The following is a 17,571-nucleotide window of genomic DNA, read 5'->3' as shown; positions in this document are numbered from 1 at the left end:
CTGACATGCAGAGTTCCTTCAGCATTTTGTGTGTGTTCCAAAATCAGAAGGGCCTGTTTTATCAGCTAACAAAGGCAGAGATTATTGAGGTTGTGTTGGAATGCAGTGCAAAACTAGTTAGACGCTTGGCTGGAATACAGAATTCATTTCTGATCACCACTCTGCAGAAAAGATGTGATTGAATTGGATGAGATTTGCCTGGGAGTTGCCAGGATTGGAAAATATTTGCTCCAGGGAATGATTGGATCATTTTCTTTAATGTAGGGGAGGCTAAGGGAGAGATGTATGGGGGTGTATTGTATGTCCAGGGAGGGGAAGTACCTCTGGTGTGTGTGCTTGTCTATGTCTGTGTGTTTGTGTGTTTGTTTGTCTGTGTCTGTATCTCTCTGTGTGTGCTAGACCCGTCCATTGTCTGTTTACAACTTTATACTGCATACATTTGAGCAGGAACATGTCACAACCATGGACAGTGATGTGGAATCTGGCCGCCCTCGTGGATGGGCTGCGAGCGGAGTTGGTGATCATGTTCGTGAGATGCACCTTCCAGCCAAATCATGTCTTAGTATGCTTGTATTTAATTCTCTTCCTGTCATTTCAGTCCTGTTGGGTCTTGACCAAAAGCCCAGCAAAATCAACAGTTCCTACTCACCTTCATGCTTGTTCCAGGAAAGTTGGGTCATTTATATTGACGCTATAAAGGGCTGATATTTAGCGTTCAGTGCTGCTTCCGAGCCACTATGTTGACGTTCGCTTTCAGTTTGAAAGTTTTAGTTGGTCTAGTGTTTATTGTTTTATTTTCTTGAATTCTGGACAGTTCCTATTAAAAGTCAGTGATCCATTTCAGCGTCTCATCCTCTGCTCCTGGGCCATAAGCCCACATCGGCTGTCAGAACATCATACTCGCCCACCACCCAGGACATGCCCTCTTCTTGTTGCCACCATCGAAGAGGAGGTACGATGGTGGACGGCGTTAGGAACAGCGCCTTCCTCTCCACCATCAGATTTCTGAATGGACAATGAATCCACGTACACTCCCTCATTCTTTTCCCACTCTTTTTACACATACAGTACTGTGCAAAACTCTTAGGCACTCCAGATACCTTATATGGTTTCAGATGGTATGACCTCGACAGCACCCTATTCTCAACATCATTGAGGCTGTCTGCGATTACCTGGAGAGACAGTAGCAAGCGAGACGGACAAATTCTGCAGACGAATCGTGGCAAGTTCTCCAAGATGCTTGGAACAACCACCCGGCTGATTTCCTTATAAAACTGAGTGACAGTGTGCCTAAGGATTGATGCAGTTTTAATGGCAAAGGGTGTTCACACCAAATACTGTATTGATTTAATTTAGTTTTTTACTGTTTACTGCTCTTTGTAGCAAATTTTCTAATATTTACCAATTTTCATTTCATTGTTACTTCAGAACAGTATTGTATATTCAATACTAATATTTCTTACAGTAATTCAGAGTTTATTGTTATGTATTACATTGTACTGCTGCCGCAAAACAACAAATTTCACAATATGTATCGGTGATATTAAACCTGAGTCTAACTCTGGGACAACTGACCGATGAAGCTACGTATGTCCGATTAGTCTGGGGTTTTCAGAGAAAACGTGAAGGGATATCCCAGCTTCAGACAACACTGGACAGCTAAGACAGCGGAAAGACGAGAGACTGCTTGTAGGATCTCTTTACGTTCTACGTTGCACTGTCGCACAGCAGAGCTGTACTCACTGTACTACAGCTGAGCGTCTCCTCACCGGGCTCTGTTGGACAGAGCCACACTCTCGCAGTCTAAAGCCCAATTTATACTTCTGCGTCAAATGTACGCCGTAGGTACGGCATAGCCGCGTACCCTACGCTGTACTCTACGCCGAACCCTACGCCGTAGCCTAACGCGCACCTCTCCCAAAATGTAACTACTCGTCACGGTGACGCAGACCGCAACAACTGTGATTGGTCCGCTTGGTAGTATCGCATTTCCGGTTGCTTCTTCTTCTCCGCCATTTCAGAATTGAGAGAGAAGAGAGAAGAAGAACGTGAGTTGAGCGTTCTTAGCTCAACATGAGCTCCAACTCCAACATGATGCACTCAGTTTCAATCGCCATTCTTTGAAGTACAGGAAGAAACTCAACACAGTGGCACAGAAACCCCACCGCCAACTAGCGGTTTGGAGGTGAATTGCAGAGCGACGCAGACACACCCACGCACAAGTAGAAATGCTCACAATGGCGTAGGCTACGGTGTAGCCCATACGCACAAGTATAATTCGGCACCCTGAGCAGAAAGCAAGTGTGCCCAGTTGCTAGAATCGGACATGCCGAGATTCCACCTCCTCTCCCAGCCATGTGTCTTGTTGCTGCAGAGCCTGAGGCAGGGTATAAGAGTTACTGTTGCCTGCATTTTTGGTTGAAAATACCATCCCAAAGGGACCTTAATGACGGGTGATTCTTGTATCATTTCCATCAGAATGCTAATCTTCAGCCCCCACTACAGGTTGCAGCAGCCCGGAATTCCCCGGAAAGCCACTTCACTCATTAGCCCTTACTGACTTTGAACTTGGAATCATTCAGATGTGGGAGAATCTGCAGGTTTCAACTCTCCGTGATGGCACCTGAAGTCATGACAGGATACACCCAACATTAAGCAGGGATGAAGAGTTAGCATCGGCCAACTCGCTGTCCACTCCACGTTGACAAATACTGCACTGTGCGAAAGTCTTAGGCACCCTAGCTAGATCGATGTGCCTAAGACTCTATAGGACTGCAATATATAATTTAGTGAATATGAGGTACCATTTCCTCTTTCAGCATTTTATAGTCAACCTTGCAATCTGATCTGTATTGACTTAACCCCTGGAAACAGATGTCTATTGTTTTAAGACAAAATTTGCTCACCAGAAGCAATTTCGTCCAATATCGCAGAATGCTTCGCTGTTGTATTGCGGTGCTGCTAATGGTTAGGGATACCTAACGTCTTCATTGATAAAATGACTCTAGCTATCACGTTCTATCCTGGATCGGCTCACCATTGTTAAAGGCCAGTTGCCCATTCAAAATTAATAAGAGAGTTTCTATGCATTTCCCCTCAGTGCAGTGTAATTATAGACGATTCAGATCGGTAACACTTTTTGTTTCAGAATAATTTCAGGGAAGGTGGTATCCTGTTTCTGTCTCAGGATCAGAATGAGGTTCATTATCACTGGTATAGGATATGAAATGTGCTGTTTGGTGGCAACAGTTTGGTGTAAAGACATAAAAATCACTAGAAGTTACAATAAATAAATGGTTCCAAAGAGGAATAGCGAGGGAGGGGTCATGGGTTAACAGTCATGCGAAATCTGATGGCGGAGAGACAGAAGCAGTTCCTAGAACATTGAGATTCACGATTCAATATTGCTGACTGTGATTCTTCAGTACCCGAGCGGAAAGGAGAACAAAATGATTGTTGCTCTGGATCCGATGTTGCAAAAAACACAATAAGAACAAAACACAATAAAACTCAAAAAATATAAATATAAAAGCAATTTTGTAAAACACAATGTACAAGTAACTGCTTGAGTGTGGCCATAAATACAGTACACACAATTAGTTTATATGCATAGATTGTTTGTACATAGAGTGACACTAGGTACAATGAGTGTGGGTCTTCGGGCTCCTGTACCTCCTTCCCGATAGTTGAAATGTTAAGAGGGCATGTCTCAGATGGTAAGGGTCCTTAGTGGCGGATGCTGCCTTCTTAAGGCACTGCCACAATCATGGGGATCTAGTTGAGTTTACAATCCTCTGCACGCTCTTTCCATCCCGTTCATTAGTGCCTCCACACTAGACGATGATGCAGCCATTTTGAATGCTCTCCACAGTACATCTGTTGAAATTTGATCAGGTCCTTGATGATGTACCAGATCTGCTCAACCACCTGACAAAGCACAGGTGTTGCTGTGCCTTCTCTCAGGAAATGTAGAGCAAGCCTGATCCAAAAACTGAGCAGTGGAGACGATTTAGCAGTTAATGATCCTTTACTAATAATCTGCAAAATAACAAGCCGCAAGGGGCCACAAAACGGGAGAGAATGGATATACGTAACACAGCAGTCAACAAGGTAACTGAAGGCTGGCTGGTCCAATGGGTGAACAAGGGCTGAGGATAAGAGTTGGGTTTAAATATGCTGCAGGCGATGAGTTGGGTTTAAATAGGCTGCAGGCGATGAGTTGGGAATGAGTGGCAGGTGACCTCTGTTAGCTGGGTGGAGACTGGGAAGAACCTTCTTCATGACGACACCACCAACATGCTGTACAAATAAACACCTTTACTCTTTTTGACCTGAAGCCTAGATTCTAAACCTCATTCCAGGAAAAATATAGGTGGAAACCATGAGTTAAAGTGTTTGCTTATTCAGTGAAACCAGAGTTTCATTTGCCTGGAGATTATATACTTGGTGGCTACGTTATCAGTTACCTCCTATGCCCAATAAAGTGGCCACTGCATATATGTTCATAGTCTTCTGTTGCTGTAATCCATCCACTTCAAGATTCTATACCCTGTGCGTTTAGAAATGCTCTTCTGCACACCACTGTTGTAGCATGTGGTTATTTGAGTTACTGTCACCTTCCTGTCAACTTGAACTAGTCTGACGTCTCTCATTAACAAGGTGTCCTCACCCACAAAACTGCCACTCACTGGATGTTTTTTTTTCTTTTTCACACCATTCTCTGTAAAATCCAGAGACTGCTATTTATGAAAATCCCAAAAGATTAGTAGTTTCTAAGTTGCTCAAACCACCCCATCTGGCACCAACAATCATTGCATGGTCAAAGTCACTTAGATTACATTTCTTCAGCATTCTGATATTTGGTCAGAACTATAGCTGAACCTCTTGACCATGTCGGCATGCTTTTATGCATCGAGTTGCTCCACAAGGTTGGCTGATTAGATGTTTGCAGTAACAAGTAGGTGTACAGGTTTACTTGATAAAGTGCCCGCTGAGTGTACAGTGCAGGTTTGTTTGAAAATGCCGCTGCCCAAGTCTTTCACAGTGACATGAGGTTTAACATTAATTACTCTGGTGATTATTTTGTTCAATGTGCATGAAGAGCTCATGGAATAACTGCATGAAACCCACCTCATCTCAAAACCTGGGTCTCTATACCTCAAACAACAGGAATTCTGCAGATGCTGGAAATTCAAGCAACACACGTAAAAGTTGCTGGTGAATGCAGCAGGCCAGGAGCATCTCTAGGAAGAGGTACAGTCAACGTTTCAGGCTGAGACCCTGACGAAGTGTCGCGGCCTGAAACGTCAACTGCACCTCTTCCTAGAGATGCTGCCTGGCCTGCTGCGTTCACCAGCAACTTTGATGTGTGTCTCTATACCTCTGTCTGCAACTGGATCCTTGACTTCCTCATTGGGAGCCCAGAATCAGTGCAGATTGGAAGTACCATCTCCTCCTTGCTGACACTCGACGCCTTCCTTTAGTGTGCTCAGCCCACTACTCTACTCTCTCTACACCCGTGACTGTGTGGCTAGGTACAGCTCAAACCCCATCTATAATTTCTCCAGTGACACAGCTGTTGTGGGCAGAATCGCAGGTGGTGACGAGGAGGCGTACAGGAGTTCGCTAGACCGACTGGTTGAGTGCCGTCACAACAACAACCGTGCACTCAACATCAGTAAGATTAAGGAATTGATTGTGAACTTCAGGATGGGTAAATTGGGAGACACCCATCTAAACTGAGCGGTCATTGGTGGGAAGAGTGAGCAGCTCGTAGTTCCTGGGCAACAACATCTCAGGAGATCTATCCTGGGACCAGCATATTGAAGCAGTCATGGAGAGTGTGTTCCAGTCACTCTGCTTCATTTGGAGTTTGAGAATATTGTGTCTATCTTTTAATGTACTCCATGATCAATCTAACCCTCCCTTACCACGCAGCCCATAACCCTCCATGTGTCTATCTGAGAGACTCTTAAATGTCCACAATGTATCAGCCTCATCCACTGTCAGCAGTGCATTCCACACCCCTACCACTCACTCTCTGTGTGTAAAGAAAAAATACATCTGACGTCGCTCCTAATCTTTCCTCCACTCACCTTAAAAGAATGTTGTCTGGTGTTCCAGATTGATGTCACGGGCAAGAGAGTGCACCAACATTGGGACGAAAGATATTTGAAAGTCAAAGTAGATTTATTATGAAAATATCTACACTCAGCAGCCATTTTATCAGCTACACCTGTACACCTGCTCGTTAATGCAAATATCTGATCAGCCAATCATGTTACAGCAACTCAATGCATAAAAGCATGCAGACACGGTCAAGAGGTTCAGTTGTTGTTCAGACCAAACATCAAAATGGGGAAGAAATGTGATCTAAGTGTCTTAGACCATGGAATGATTGTTGGTGCCAGACAGGGTGGTTTGAGTATCTCAGAAATTGCTGTTTGTGTGTGTGTGTGTTGCTCTGGATTTCCAGCATCTGCAGGATCTCGTGTTTGTGAATTACACTGTGTGGCTAAGGTTCCAAAAATCTAACATCGGCTCTCCCACATTCCCACCGCCACCCCCCCCCCCACCCCACACACACACACACACACACACACACACTCCAGCTCCCCCCGTACAGTATAAGCAGTCTGTATAATTCTAGCCTCACTCACTGCCAAAGTTTAGCCCTCAGTTCAAAAAGCTCCAGCTTTAATATCTTGCTTCTACCGTGAACGATCCATCTCTCAACGTCTGTGCATTTAGCAGTCCTGTGCATTTCTGTCCTTCCAGTTTCAATACGATGTGAAACAAAAGAGATTGCGCCTCCTCCGTTAATGACGGGAACACGGGGATTCTTTAATTTGCTAATATCCACAATTTTATCTCGATATTAAGGTTGAAAGCGGGATTGATCAGACCTTTTATGGGGTAGCTTTCCTTCAAATAGCTGAGAAGAATTTCGGCGTGAACTGTCCGCAGTAACGCGCAGATGGCCGGATATCAGAGGCTCCGAGACCGGCTCTAGAGGAACGCTATTGAGAGACACCCTGGCTTGTCACACACCCTCCCTTCCCCCTCTGGCACATGTGGAAGATGAGGGACACACACGTACATTTACCCACACACACACACACACCCAGATACACACACACATACACACGCACAGACACACATACACACACACAAAGATAGGCACATACACACTCAGACACACACACCCAGATACATACACACGAACAGACACACAAACACGAGCGCACACGCGCGCGCACACACACACACACACACACACACAAGCAGACACACAAAGTCACACATCCACAGGCACGCACAGACACAAACACACACACAGACACACAATTACAATCACAGACGCACACAAACACACAGACAGAAATGCGCGCACAGACACAGACACACGCACGCGCAGATATTCACACAAACACAGATACAGAAGCAGGCACACACACACACACTATCAGATACACACATAGATGACACGCGTTCTCTCTCACGTATACAGCTCACACTCGTAACGCATAAAGCACACACAGGTATGTCTACTTTACACAAACTCACACGCATACCATATACAAATTCACACACTACACAAGCACTTACCACACACACACTTTCTCTCCCTCTCTCTCACCACACACGCACGTACTTATGAGAGGTGATTGATAAGTTCGTGGCCGTAGGTAGAAGGAGATGAGGAGAAACTTCAAACTTTCTGCATTTTCACTCAAAGGGTTGAACTGCACGTGCATGTAACGAGAGCTGTATAACTCATCTCCTTCTACCGTAGGCCATGAACCTATCAATCACCCTGCTGTGCGGTCCAAGACGCTCTCCTTACATGCACGTACAGTTGAACTCTTTGAGCGATCATGCACAAAGTTTGAAGCTAATAACTCATCTCCTTCTACCCTAGGACACGAACTTATCAATCACCCCTGCTGTGGACTTCTACAAAGAAGGGATCCGTATGCTCCACGACCGCTGGACTAAGCGTGTAGATGTAGGAGGGGACTATGTTGAAAAATAAATGTGCTAGGTTTTCTAAAATTGACTCCGTCTACCTTAGGCCACGAACTTATCAATCACCCCAGGTACACATACAATCACACGCCTCACATGCACATAGGACACCACACCACTCTCTCTCTCTCTCTCTCACACACACACACACAGACTCATTGCTAAATCCGCTAATTAACTCCGCAGTTTATCAGCCACCACCCCCACACAAACACGTCAATCCGCACTTCACTCATCTTGACCGTTCAGCCGATGAAGAAAGGATAACGCAGCGTACAGTAACAGCTCCCTCGCAGATCTTGGGACTGCCCAAAGGATTAATTTATTGCACAAAATTACAAGACATACTCGTTCATATTTAACTTAAACAATGCCACGGAATTTTTCTCATGAAGATATAGATAAAATAAATTATGATTTAATTAACCGCTGGATTGGATGGCAGGAGAATGTTCTTCGGGATTGCCGCACACTGCAGCAGAGTAATATTAAAGAACGGTCTTGCTGATTTGTAACGCAAACAACAGGAATTCTGCAGATGCTGGAAATTCAAGCAACATACATCAAAGTTGCTGGTGAACGCAGCAGGCCAAGCAGCATCTATAGGAAGAGACGCAGTCGACGTTTCAGGCCGAGACCCTTCGTCAGGACTAACCGTTAGTCGACTGCGCCTCTTCCTATAGATGCTGCTTGGCCTGCTGCGTTCACCAGCAACTTTGATGTATGTTGCTGATTTGTAAACAGTTCATTCTAGTTCACGGACCAACTGGTCCGGGTCAGTATGTAATGTTTGTGCTACAATTGCCTTATAGTCACACTGGGTCGTGCAGCATGCACGCATCTCTTATCTATATAGTTAATGTCGATTCCAGTGGGTCTCCCGCGTTTACCCGTCTCACACACGCACACCTCGTACGAATTCACCTGATTACTGGAATTCACCACGTAATAAACTGATGCGAGAAACATTCCAAACACAAACACACACACACACACACACACACACAACACATACACAACACATCACACACACAACATACATACACATACACTCACACACATACAACACACACACACACACCTGAAAGCACATATCAAGCAGGCTCAAAACCAGCCTCCAGCGCACACCTTTCAGGACTAGTAAATGGTGAGAGTCACAGACACTACAGCACAGAAACGGGCCAATCGGCTCATCCAGTCCATGTTGAAATGTTATTCTGCCTAGTCGCATCCACCCGCACCTGGAGCATTGCCCCCAGACCCCTCCCATCCACGTACCTATCCAAACTTCTCTTACATGTTGCAACCGTTCTTTGCTAGAATGAAAGCAACTCTTGACCGGACAAACTACTCGGTATGATCTTGCACCTAACTGCTTATCTGCACTTTCTCTGTAGCTGTTACACTTCATTCTACATTCTGTTATTGATTTTCCTTCTTCTACCTCAATGCACGGCAAACTTTTCACTGTATCTCCGTACATGTGACAATAATAAACCAATTACAATTCGAACACATACACACAGAAACACGCATCCACAGACACACACGCAGAAACACGAACACACAGACACAGACACACACACACAAATACACATGCACAAACATACACAGAAACACACACACACACACTCAAGCACACACACACGAGCACATATATGCAAACACTCTTACTCACACAGAAAACCCTCTCTCACACACACACATAGATATCGTTTATCTTTTTATTTTACTTTGTAGTATAGCCCTATGGAGAGAGAGATGCAACATTCGATATATTCAATTAAGAATTTAAAATATCGAGGTCTACCGTTCAAAGTTGCAAACAAGATTCATAGGAACGAAACCGCCACACCAGGCGTTTTACACAGGTTCATGCGGTGCTATCTCACCAGTAAGAAAGGAAATTTAGTCTCTTTAACATAAAAACTGGCAGCCAAGTAGCATTAAATTATACATTCACCAAGACCACAGGCAAACTGATAGCCGAATGCTGGCATTCTCGAGAAATTTGGCACTGTTGTGATGGCGCTTCATACATTCTAGAAAGTAGATGACTGCACGATAACAAAGGTACGTCATGACTGCACGGTAGGATATCGTTTATAAATCCTAATATATAAAATATTCCTTTCCACTTTAAATTCAGCAGGCTGCATTTTAGCAAGGGGGTGGGGTTCAAGCTGCACGGGAAGTTTTAAGTTAGAAAGAAACATTCTCTTCATTCCTATAAAATATTATTTTTAACATTCCTCGACGTTGCAATAAAGGGGGAGGGGAATAAAAATAAAGTTTCACATCCAAAGTGCACGGTATTATAGTGTTCGCGCGGTAAAGAAAATGTAAACACGGCGCTCCATTCATAATTACAGGCGGGTAGCAACACGATACACTGATGTATTATACACACGGGTGTGCTTGCTACATTCTCCCGTCCCGATGCTTAGCCGCTCGCTGGCTTTCGCCAGTCCGCCAGAGACAAGCTGTAACGTGGGGGGTTAAAACAATGTCCGTATAGACGACAGCCGCGGACCAACGCTAAGCCTCACCTCATTTACCTGGCCCTCTTCCCCTGCTCACCCTCGTGTCTAAGCGTGAAATACAATAGTTTTCTGTTTTAGTAACACGGCGCACAGCTTTTTAAAGTGTCTCAAACTGCTTGCATTTTAACCAAAAGACTTGCTTTAAGGGTTATTGTCGAACGCATCGCGGAGTCGTTTCGTTTAAACGCCAGGCGGGGATTTCTCTGTCATAGTTTTCAACACGTCGTCAATTCTGTCATCTTCTATGACAACTGCAACGTGGGGGTGGGGGTGGGGGAGAGAAAGACGATTAAGATCATAAGACATAGGAGCAGAATTAGGCCATTTGGCCCATCATTCACCATTCATTCCATCACGGCTGATTTATTATCCCTCTCAACCCCATTATCCTGCCTCCTCACTCCATAACCTTTGGCACCCTGCCTAATCAAGAGCCTAACAACCTCTACATTAAATACACCCAGTGACTTGGGCTCCACAGCTGTCTGTGGCACTGAATTCCACAGATTCACCACCCTCTGGCTAAAGAAATTCCTCCTCATCTTTGTTCTAAAGGGAAATTCCTCGATTCTGAGGTTGTGCCCTCTGGTCCTAGACGCCCCCACTATAGGAAACATCCTCTCCACACCCAGTTTATCTAGGCCTTTCAGTGTTCCATAGGTTACAATGAGAACCCCCCCCCTTCTAAACTCCAGTGAGTACAGGCCCAGAGCCATCAAACGCTCCTACTATGTTAACTCTTTTATTCCCTGAATGAATTAAACACACTGAGCCGCACAAACGACCAGAGCACGGGGAATGAGTTCGCCCGACGCACGGGGTTTAGGAGGATCACCCGAACTCGAATGCCTCACGCAGCCACATTAACCCCCACACCTCTGCACACCCCGCCAACACAGCGGCGGGATATTCTCAATCCCCTCTCTTAGACCCACACCCAAGGATTACCCCCTCGGAAATGTTGCCAGAATTCAGCGGGAGGGGTGGGAAATGTTCGACGGTTGAGGGTGCGAGAGGGTTCCCGGAGAGCGCCGCCACCTACCCCGCTTGCTCCTGCCGATTTGGCCCAGCTTGGGCGCCCTCTTGTTCGGAGCGGACCCGAAGAAATTGCCGGTGTCCTGAAGGCGGCAGGTGAAGAGGGGCTGGCCCACCTCCGCCGCGTCGCCATAGTGCGCAATCTTTTCTTCGCTGTAAGGCATAACCTGGGACATGACGCTGCTCCGAGCAGACTGCTGCCGGGAGGAGAGGGAGAGTGCTGGCGGGCTGGAGACGGCAGCAATGCAGACGCGCTCTTCCCAGTCATTCAGCGCGCCGTGGCTCACTCACATCCTCCAGTACTCCCGACTGCCCGCCGCTTCCCGGTGGATTCCTGTGGCGTTTTTGTTTGGCTCTCTTGTCGTTGTTGCTGTCGTCTGTGATTGCTATCTATCTGTCGCTGGCGGTGACCCGGGACTCGTGTCGGTGGATTGCAGAAGGAGCGGCGAGTAGGGGGGTTGGTTCACGGGCGCGCAACGCAAGTACATCACTCGCCGCCTCTCCGTGCGCCGGAGCTCCGCTCGCTGCATCTCTCTCTCACACACACATTCTCTCTCTCTCCGCCCCCCTCCCGCACTCCTTCCTTCCCTCCCCTCCCTCTCTCTCTCTGTCTCACTCTTCCCCCACCCCACCCCCCTCCAGCACGTGCTCAATGCTCGGATAATCCGACCCGAGTTGGCAATCGGGTTTTTTTTGACACGACACTATGCCCGGCGGGTTAGACTGGTGACTTCCCCGGCCCGCACAGAAGCTGGGGTGGGGGAGATTTAGCCGGGGGAGGGGGTGGCAGGGACAGAAGACAACTACAAAGACAAGTTCAAGTTCAAGATTCTTTAATGTTATTTCCAGTACACAAATGTAAAGGAGAACGAAATAATTGTTACTCCGGATCCAATACAGCACACACAAAAAAACACAATAGCTAAAGAACACAATAAATACAAATCCATGAGACAGCTTATATACATAGATTGATTTTATGTCCATAAACTGACGCTAGGCACAGGAGTGTCTGTACATAAGGTGACTGACAGGAAATTGTAAAGTAGTGGTGGTTGGGGGTGTTGAGGGGTGGGTTAGTGAGTGGGTTAGTGGGTGGAGGTGTTGATCAGCCTTACTGCTTCGGGAAAGTAACTGTTTTTAATCATAGTCATACTTTATTGATCCCGGGGGAAATTGGTTTTCGTTACAGTTGCACCATAAATAATTAAATAGTAATAAAACTATGAATAGTTAAATAGTAATATGTAAATTATGCCAGGAAATAAGGCCAGGACCAGCCTATTGGCTCAGGGTGTCCAAGGGAGGAGTTGTAAAGTTTGATGGTCACAGACAGGAATGACTTCCTATGATGCTCTGTGTTGCATCTTGATGGAATGAGTCTCTGGCTGAATGTACTCCTGTGTCCAACCAGTACATTATGTAGTGGATGGGAGACATTGTCCAAGATGGCATGCAACTTGGACAGCATCCTCTTTTCAGACACCACCATCAGAGAGTCCAGTTCCATCCCCACAACATCACTGGCCTTACGAATGAGTTTGTTGATTCTGTTGGTGTCTGCTACCCTCAGCCTGCTGCCCCAGCACACAACAGCAAACATGATCGCACTGGCCACCACAGACTCGTAGAACATCCTCAGCATCGTCCGGCAGATGTTAAAGAACCTCAGTCTCCTCAGGAAATAGAGACGGCTCTGACCCTTCTTGTAGACAGCCTCAGTGTTCTTTGACCAGTCCAGTTTATTGTCAATTCGTATCCCCAGGTATTTGTAATCCTCCACCATGTCCACACTGACCCCCTGGATGGAAACAGGGGTCATCGGTACCTTAGCTCTCCTCAGGTCTACCACCAGCTCCTTTGTCTTTTTCACATTAAGCTGCAGATAATTCTGCTCACACCATGTGACAAAGTTTCCTACCGTAGCCCTGTACTCAGCCTCATCTCCCTTGCTGATGCATCCAACTATGGCAGAGTCATCCGAAAACTTCTGAAGATGACAAGACTCTGTGCAGTAGTTGAAGTCCAAGATGTAAATGGTGAAGAGAAAGGGAGACAAGACAGTCCCCTGTGGAGCCCCAGTGCTGCTGATCACTCTGTTGGACACACAGTGTTGCAAGCACACGTACTGTGGTCTGCCAGTCAGGTAATCAAGAATCCATGACACCAGGGAAGCATCCACCTGCATCGCTGTCAGCTTCTCCCCCAGCAGAGCAGGGTAGATGATGTTGAACACACTGGAGAAGTCAAAAAACATGACCCTCACAGTGCTCGCTGGCTTGTCCAGGTGGGCATAGACACGGTTCAGCAGGTAGACGATGGCATCCTCAACTCCTAGTCGGGGCTGGTAGGTGAACTGGAGGGGATCTAAGTGTGGCCTGACCATAGGCCAGAACAGCTCCAGAGCAAGTCCCTCCAGGGTCTTCATGATGTGGGAGGTCAATGCCACCGGTCTGTAGTTATTGAGGCCGCTGGGGCACGGCGTCTTCGGCACAGGGACGAGGCAGGATGTCTTCCACAGTACAGGAACCCTCCGGAGCCTCAGTCTCATGTTGAATACATGGCGAAGTACTCCACATAGCTGAGGGGCACAGGCTTTGAGCACCCTGGTACTGACACCATCCGGTCCTGCAGCCTTGCTTGGGTTGAGACGTTTCAGCTGTCCTCTCACCTGCTCAGCTGTGAAGCCCACCATGGTGGTTTCGTGTGGGGAAGGGGTATAGTCATGAGAGCAGGGTGAGGAGGGGTAGGAGGGGAGAGTGGAATATGTGTTGGTTGGGGGCCGACAACAGATGAATCATGTGGGGGGATGGGCAGGGGCCACAATGTCAAATCTGTTAAAGAACAGGTTAAGTTCGTTGGCCCTGTCCACACTGCCTTCAGCCCCTCTGTTGCTAGTTTGCCGGAACCCAGTGATGGTCCTCATCCTACTCCAGACCTCTCTCATGTTGTTCTGCTGGAGTTTCCACTCAAGTTTCCTCCTGTACCTGTCTTTAGCCTCCCTGATCCTGGCTTTCAGGTCCCTCTGTATTGCCCTCAGCTCCTCCCTATTTCCATCCCTAAACGCCCTCTTTTTAGCGTTCAGGATGTCCTTAATGTCCTTTGTTACCCGTGGTTTGTTATTTGAATAACAAAGGACAGTTCTTGTCGGAACATTGCAGTCCACACAGAAGTTGATGTAATGCACTCTGTGAGTCTGGTGGTCCTGGTGTGGATGCTACGTAACCTCCCCCCTGATGAGAGTGGGACAAACAGTCCATGGGCAGGGTGGGTGGGATCCTTCATGAGATCCCATCAGAGCGGCGGGGAGGGGTGTGATTTAGGGACAGGGACAGGGGCCCACAGGGGAGAGCCCTCCCTGTCGCCCCAGCACAAAGGCACCGAAGGCAGACGAGGGAGTCCCCCATTTTCCCGCTGCCGTCTCCACAGTTGAGTTTCATTGGCGTTACCGGTGGCCCAGGAAATGTTGACAGGAGTTTCCGTATCACAGAAATAGGATGTTATGTTGAAGTTGTGGAAGACTTTGGTGAGGCCTAATTTTGGAATATTGAGTGCAGTTCTGGTCACCTACCTCCAGGAAAAATATCACTAAGATTGAAAGAGAAAATTTACCAGGATATAGGAAATGTTGAATACGTTAGGATTTTATTCTCTGGATGGTAGGAGAATGAGGGGAGGTTTGAAACAGGTCTACGCATTATAAAGAGGAATAGATGAGTAAATGTGAGCAGGCTTTTACCACTGAGGTTGGGTGGGATTAGTACTAGAGGTCATGGGTTAAGGGTGAAAGATGAAATACTTAAAGAAAACCTGAGGGGGAACTTTTTCACTCAGAGGGTGGAAGTGGTGGATCCAGGGTCGATTGCAATATTTCAGATAGGTTTGGATGGGAGGGGTATGAAGGACGATGGCGCGAGTGCATGTTCAAGGGACGAGGCAGAATAACAGTTCGGCACGGACTAAATGAGCAGAACCGGCCTGTTTCTGTGTTATCGAGTTCTATGATTCTTCACAGACCCACTGTGGGATACTGCTCACGGGCTGATTGATATACTGCACGAAGAAGCTAATACTAATATTTTTTTATCACGGTGTCAACAATAAACTCGTGCTGTTTTTTTTAAAAATCTTGGCAATGTCATTGTTTTCGGGAAATTGCCGCGCTCTGTTTACAGGAAGTCAGCGGAGGGAGAGGTGGGATTCAGATTCAGGTGAGTTTAAACACAAGCGGTTCTGCAGATGCTATAAGTCCAGAGGGACACACACAAAATGCTGGAGGAGCTCAGCAGGTCAGGCAGCATCTAGGGAGGGAAATAAACGGTTGATATTTCGGGCCGAAACCCTTCATCAGGACTGGAAAGGAAGGGGGAGGAAGCCGGAATCAGAGGGTCCTATACTCAGTTCTGACCGGTGAAGACCAACTTGCTAAATGCCTTTCTGACCGGCCTGTCTTCCGATGACACGGCTTTCAATGAACTGTAACTGTGCTCTTGTGCTCCTGTGTCCCTCTGTGCCTCCACATTCCCTCGTGTCCGACCACAATACAAGTCCTACACCGACTGAACTTTGCAAATTGCATCGCCTCATACTTACCTGTACAAGTAATGCGAACTGTGACAGTGCAACAACAAACAGTGTAGATTCAATCAGAGGAACAATGGAGCGCAGGAGAATGATTTTCCTTAAGGGAAAATCTTGCCTGATGAACCTGTTGGAATTCTTTGAGATTACAAGTAGGATGGATAAAAGGGATGCAGTGGTTGTTGTATATTTGGACTTTCAGAAGGCCTTTGACAAGATGCCACACATGAGAGGCTGCTTACCAAGTCAAGAGCCTATGATGTTGCAGGAATGTTGCTGGCATGGTTAAAGCATTGGCTGATTGGTAGGAAGAAGTCAGTGGGAATAAAAGGATCCTTTTCCGATTGGCTGCCAGTGACTAGTGGTCTGCAGGGGTCAGTGTTGGAACCACTTCTTTTTATGCTGATTTAGATGATGTTGTGTTTCCAAGTTTGCAGATGATACAAAGACGGCAGGTAGTATTGAGGAAACAAGTAGACTGTGGAAGGACTTAAACAGGAGAATGGGCAAGAAAGTGGCAAATAGAATACGATATTGGAAAATGCACAGCCATACACTATGGTAGTAGAAATAAATGTGCAGACAATCTTCTAAGCAGGAGAAAATCCAAAAATCTGAGATGTAAAGGGATTTGGAAGTCCTTGTGCAGAACACCCTAAAGGTTAACTTGCAAGTTGAAGGCAAATGCAATGCTAGCATTTACTTCAAGAGTTCTAGAATACAAGAGCAGGGTTGTGATGCTGAAGCTTTATAAGGTACTGGTGAGGCCTCGCCATGAGTATTGTGAACAGTTTTGGGCTCCTCATCTATGTGCTAACATTGGAGAAGGTTCAGAGAAGGTTCACAAGGATGTTACAAGGAAAGTTTGATGGCTTTGGATCTGTATTCACTGGAATTTAGAAGGATGAGGAGGGATCTCATTGAAACTCATTGACAGAGTAGAAGTGGAAAGGATGTTTCCCATGGTGGGGGTGTCTAGGGCAAGAGGGCACAGCTTCAGGATAAAGGAGAGTACATTTAAGAAGGAGATACAAAGAAATTTCTTTAGCCAGAAGATGGTAGATTTGTGGAATTTGTTACCACAGGCAGTTGTGGAGGCCAGGTTATTAGGTGTATTGCAGGCAGAGATTGACATTCTTGATAGGACACGGCATCAAAGGTTACATGGAGCAGGGCTGAGAATGGGAAAAAATAATCAGCCGTGGTTCAATGGTGGAGCAGACTTAATGGGCCAAATGGCCTTATTCAGCTCCTATGTCTTATGGTCTTTATGTAATGAGAGACACACAAGGAAGTGGAGGACGAGAACACTCAGCCTTTCACACTCAGCCATTCATGGCCAATTAATATCAGCTCCACTTCCCTCATATCACAGCACCACCCA

General features: G+C 46.4%; 1 protein-coding gene across 1 annotated transcript; it reads right to left on the bottom strand.

The window, feature by feature from the left end:
- Nucleotides 1-8,725: 8,725 nt before the first annotated feature.
- Nucleotides 8,726-12,165, bottom strand: LOC134337708 (calcium/calmodulin-dependent protein kinase II inhibitor 1-like). The gene is made up of 2 exons (XM_063032906.1): nucleotides 11,614-12,165; nucleotides 8,726-10,822 (listed from the first exon to the last, which is right to left on the bottom strand). Exons 1-2 carry the CDS (start codon nucleotides 11,780-11,782, stop codon nucleotides 10,752-10,754), a joined length of 240 nt encoding a protein of 79 aa, XP_062888976.1. The 5' UTR covers nucleotides 11,783-12,165; the 3' UTR covers nucleotides 8,726-10,751.
- Between the last annotated feature and the right edge of the window lie 5,406 nt (nucleotides 12,166-17,571).

This window comes from Mobula hypostoma, chromosome 25, assembly GCF_963921235.1.
Source record: "Mobula hypostoma chromosome 25, sMobHyp1.1, whole genome shotgun sequence".
Lineage (NCBI taxonomy): Eukaryota > Metazoa > Chordata > Chondrichthyes > Myliobatiformes > Myliobatidae > Mobula > Mobula hypostoma.
The sequence above is the reverse complement of the archived record's forward strand: the minus strand, read 5'-3'. Positions and strand labels throughout refer to the sequence as shown.

What these genes read in the sequence shown, in the direction of transcription:
- LOC134337708 (XM_063032906.1), bottom strand. Translation starts at nt 11,782, where the DNA reads ATGTCCCAGGTTATGCCTTACAGCGAAGAAAAGATTGCGCACTATGGC. An exon ending in AATCGGCAGGAGCAAGCGGG is followed by an intron (nt 10,823 to 11,613) that starts GTAGGTGGCGGC and finishes CCCACGTTGCAG; the next exon opens with TTGTCATAGAAGATGACAGA.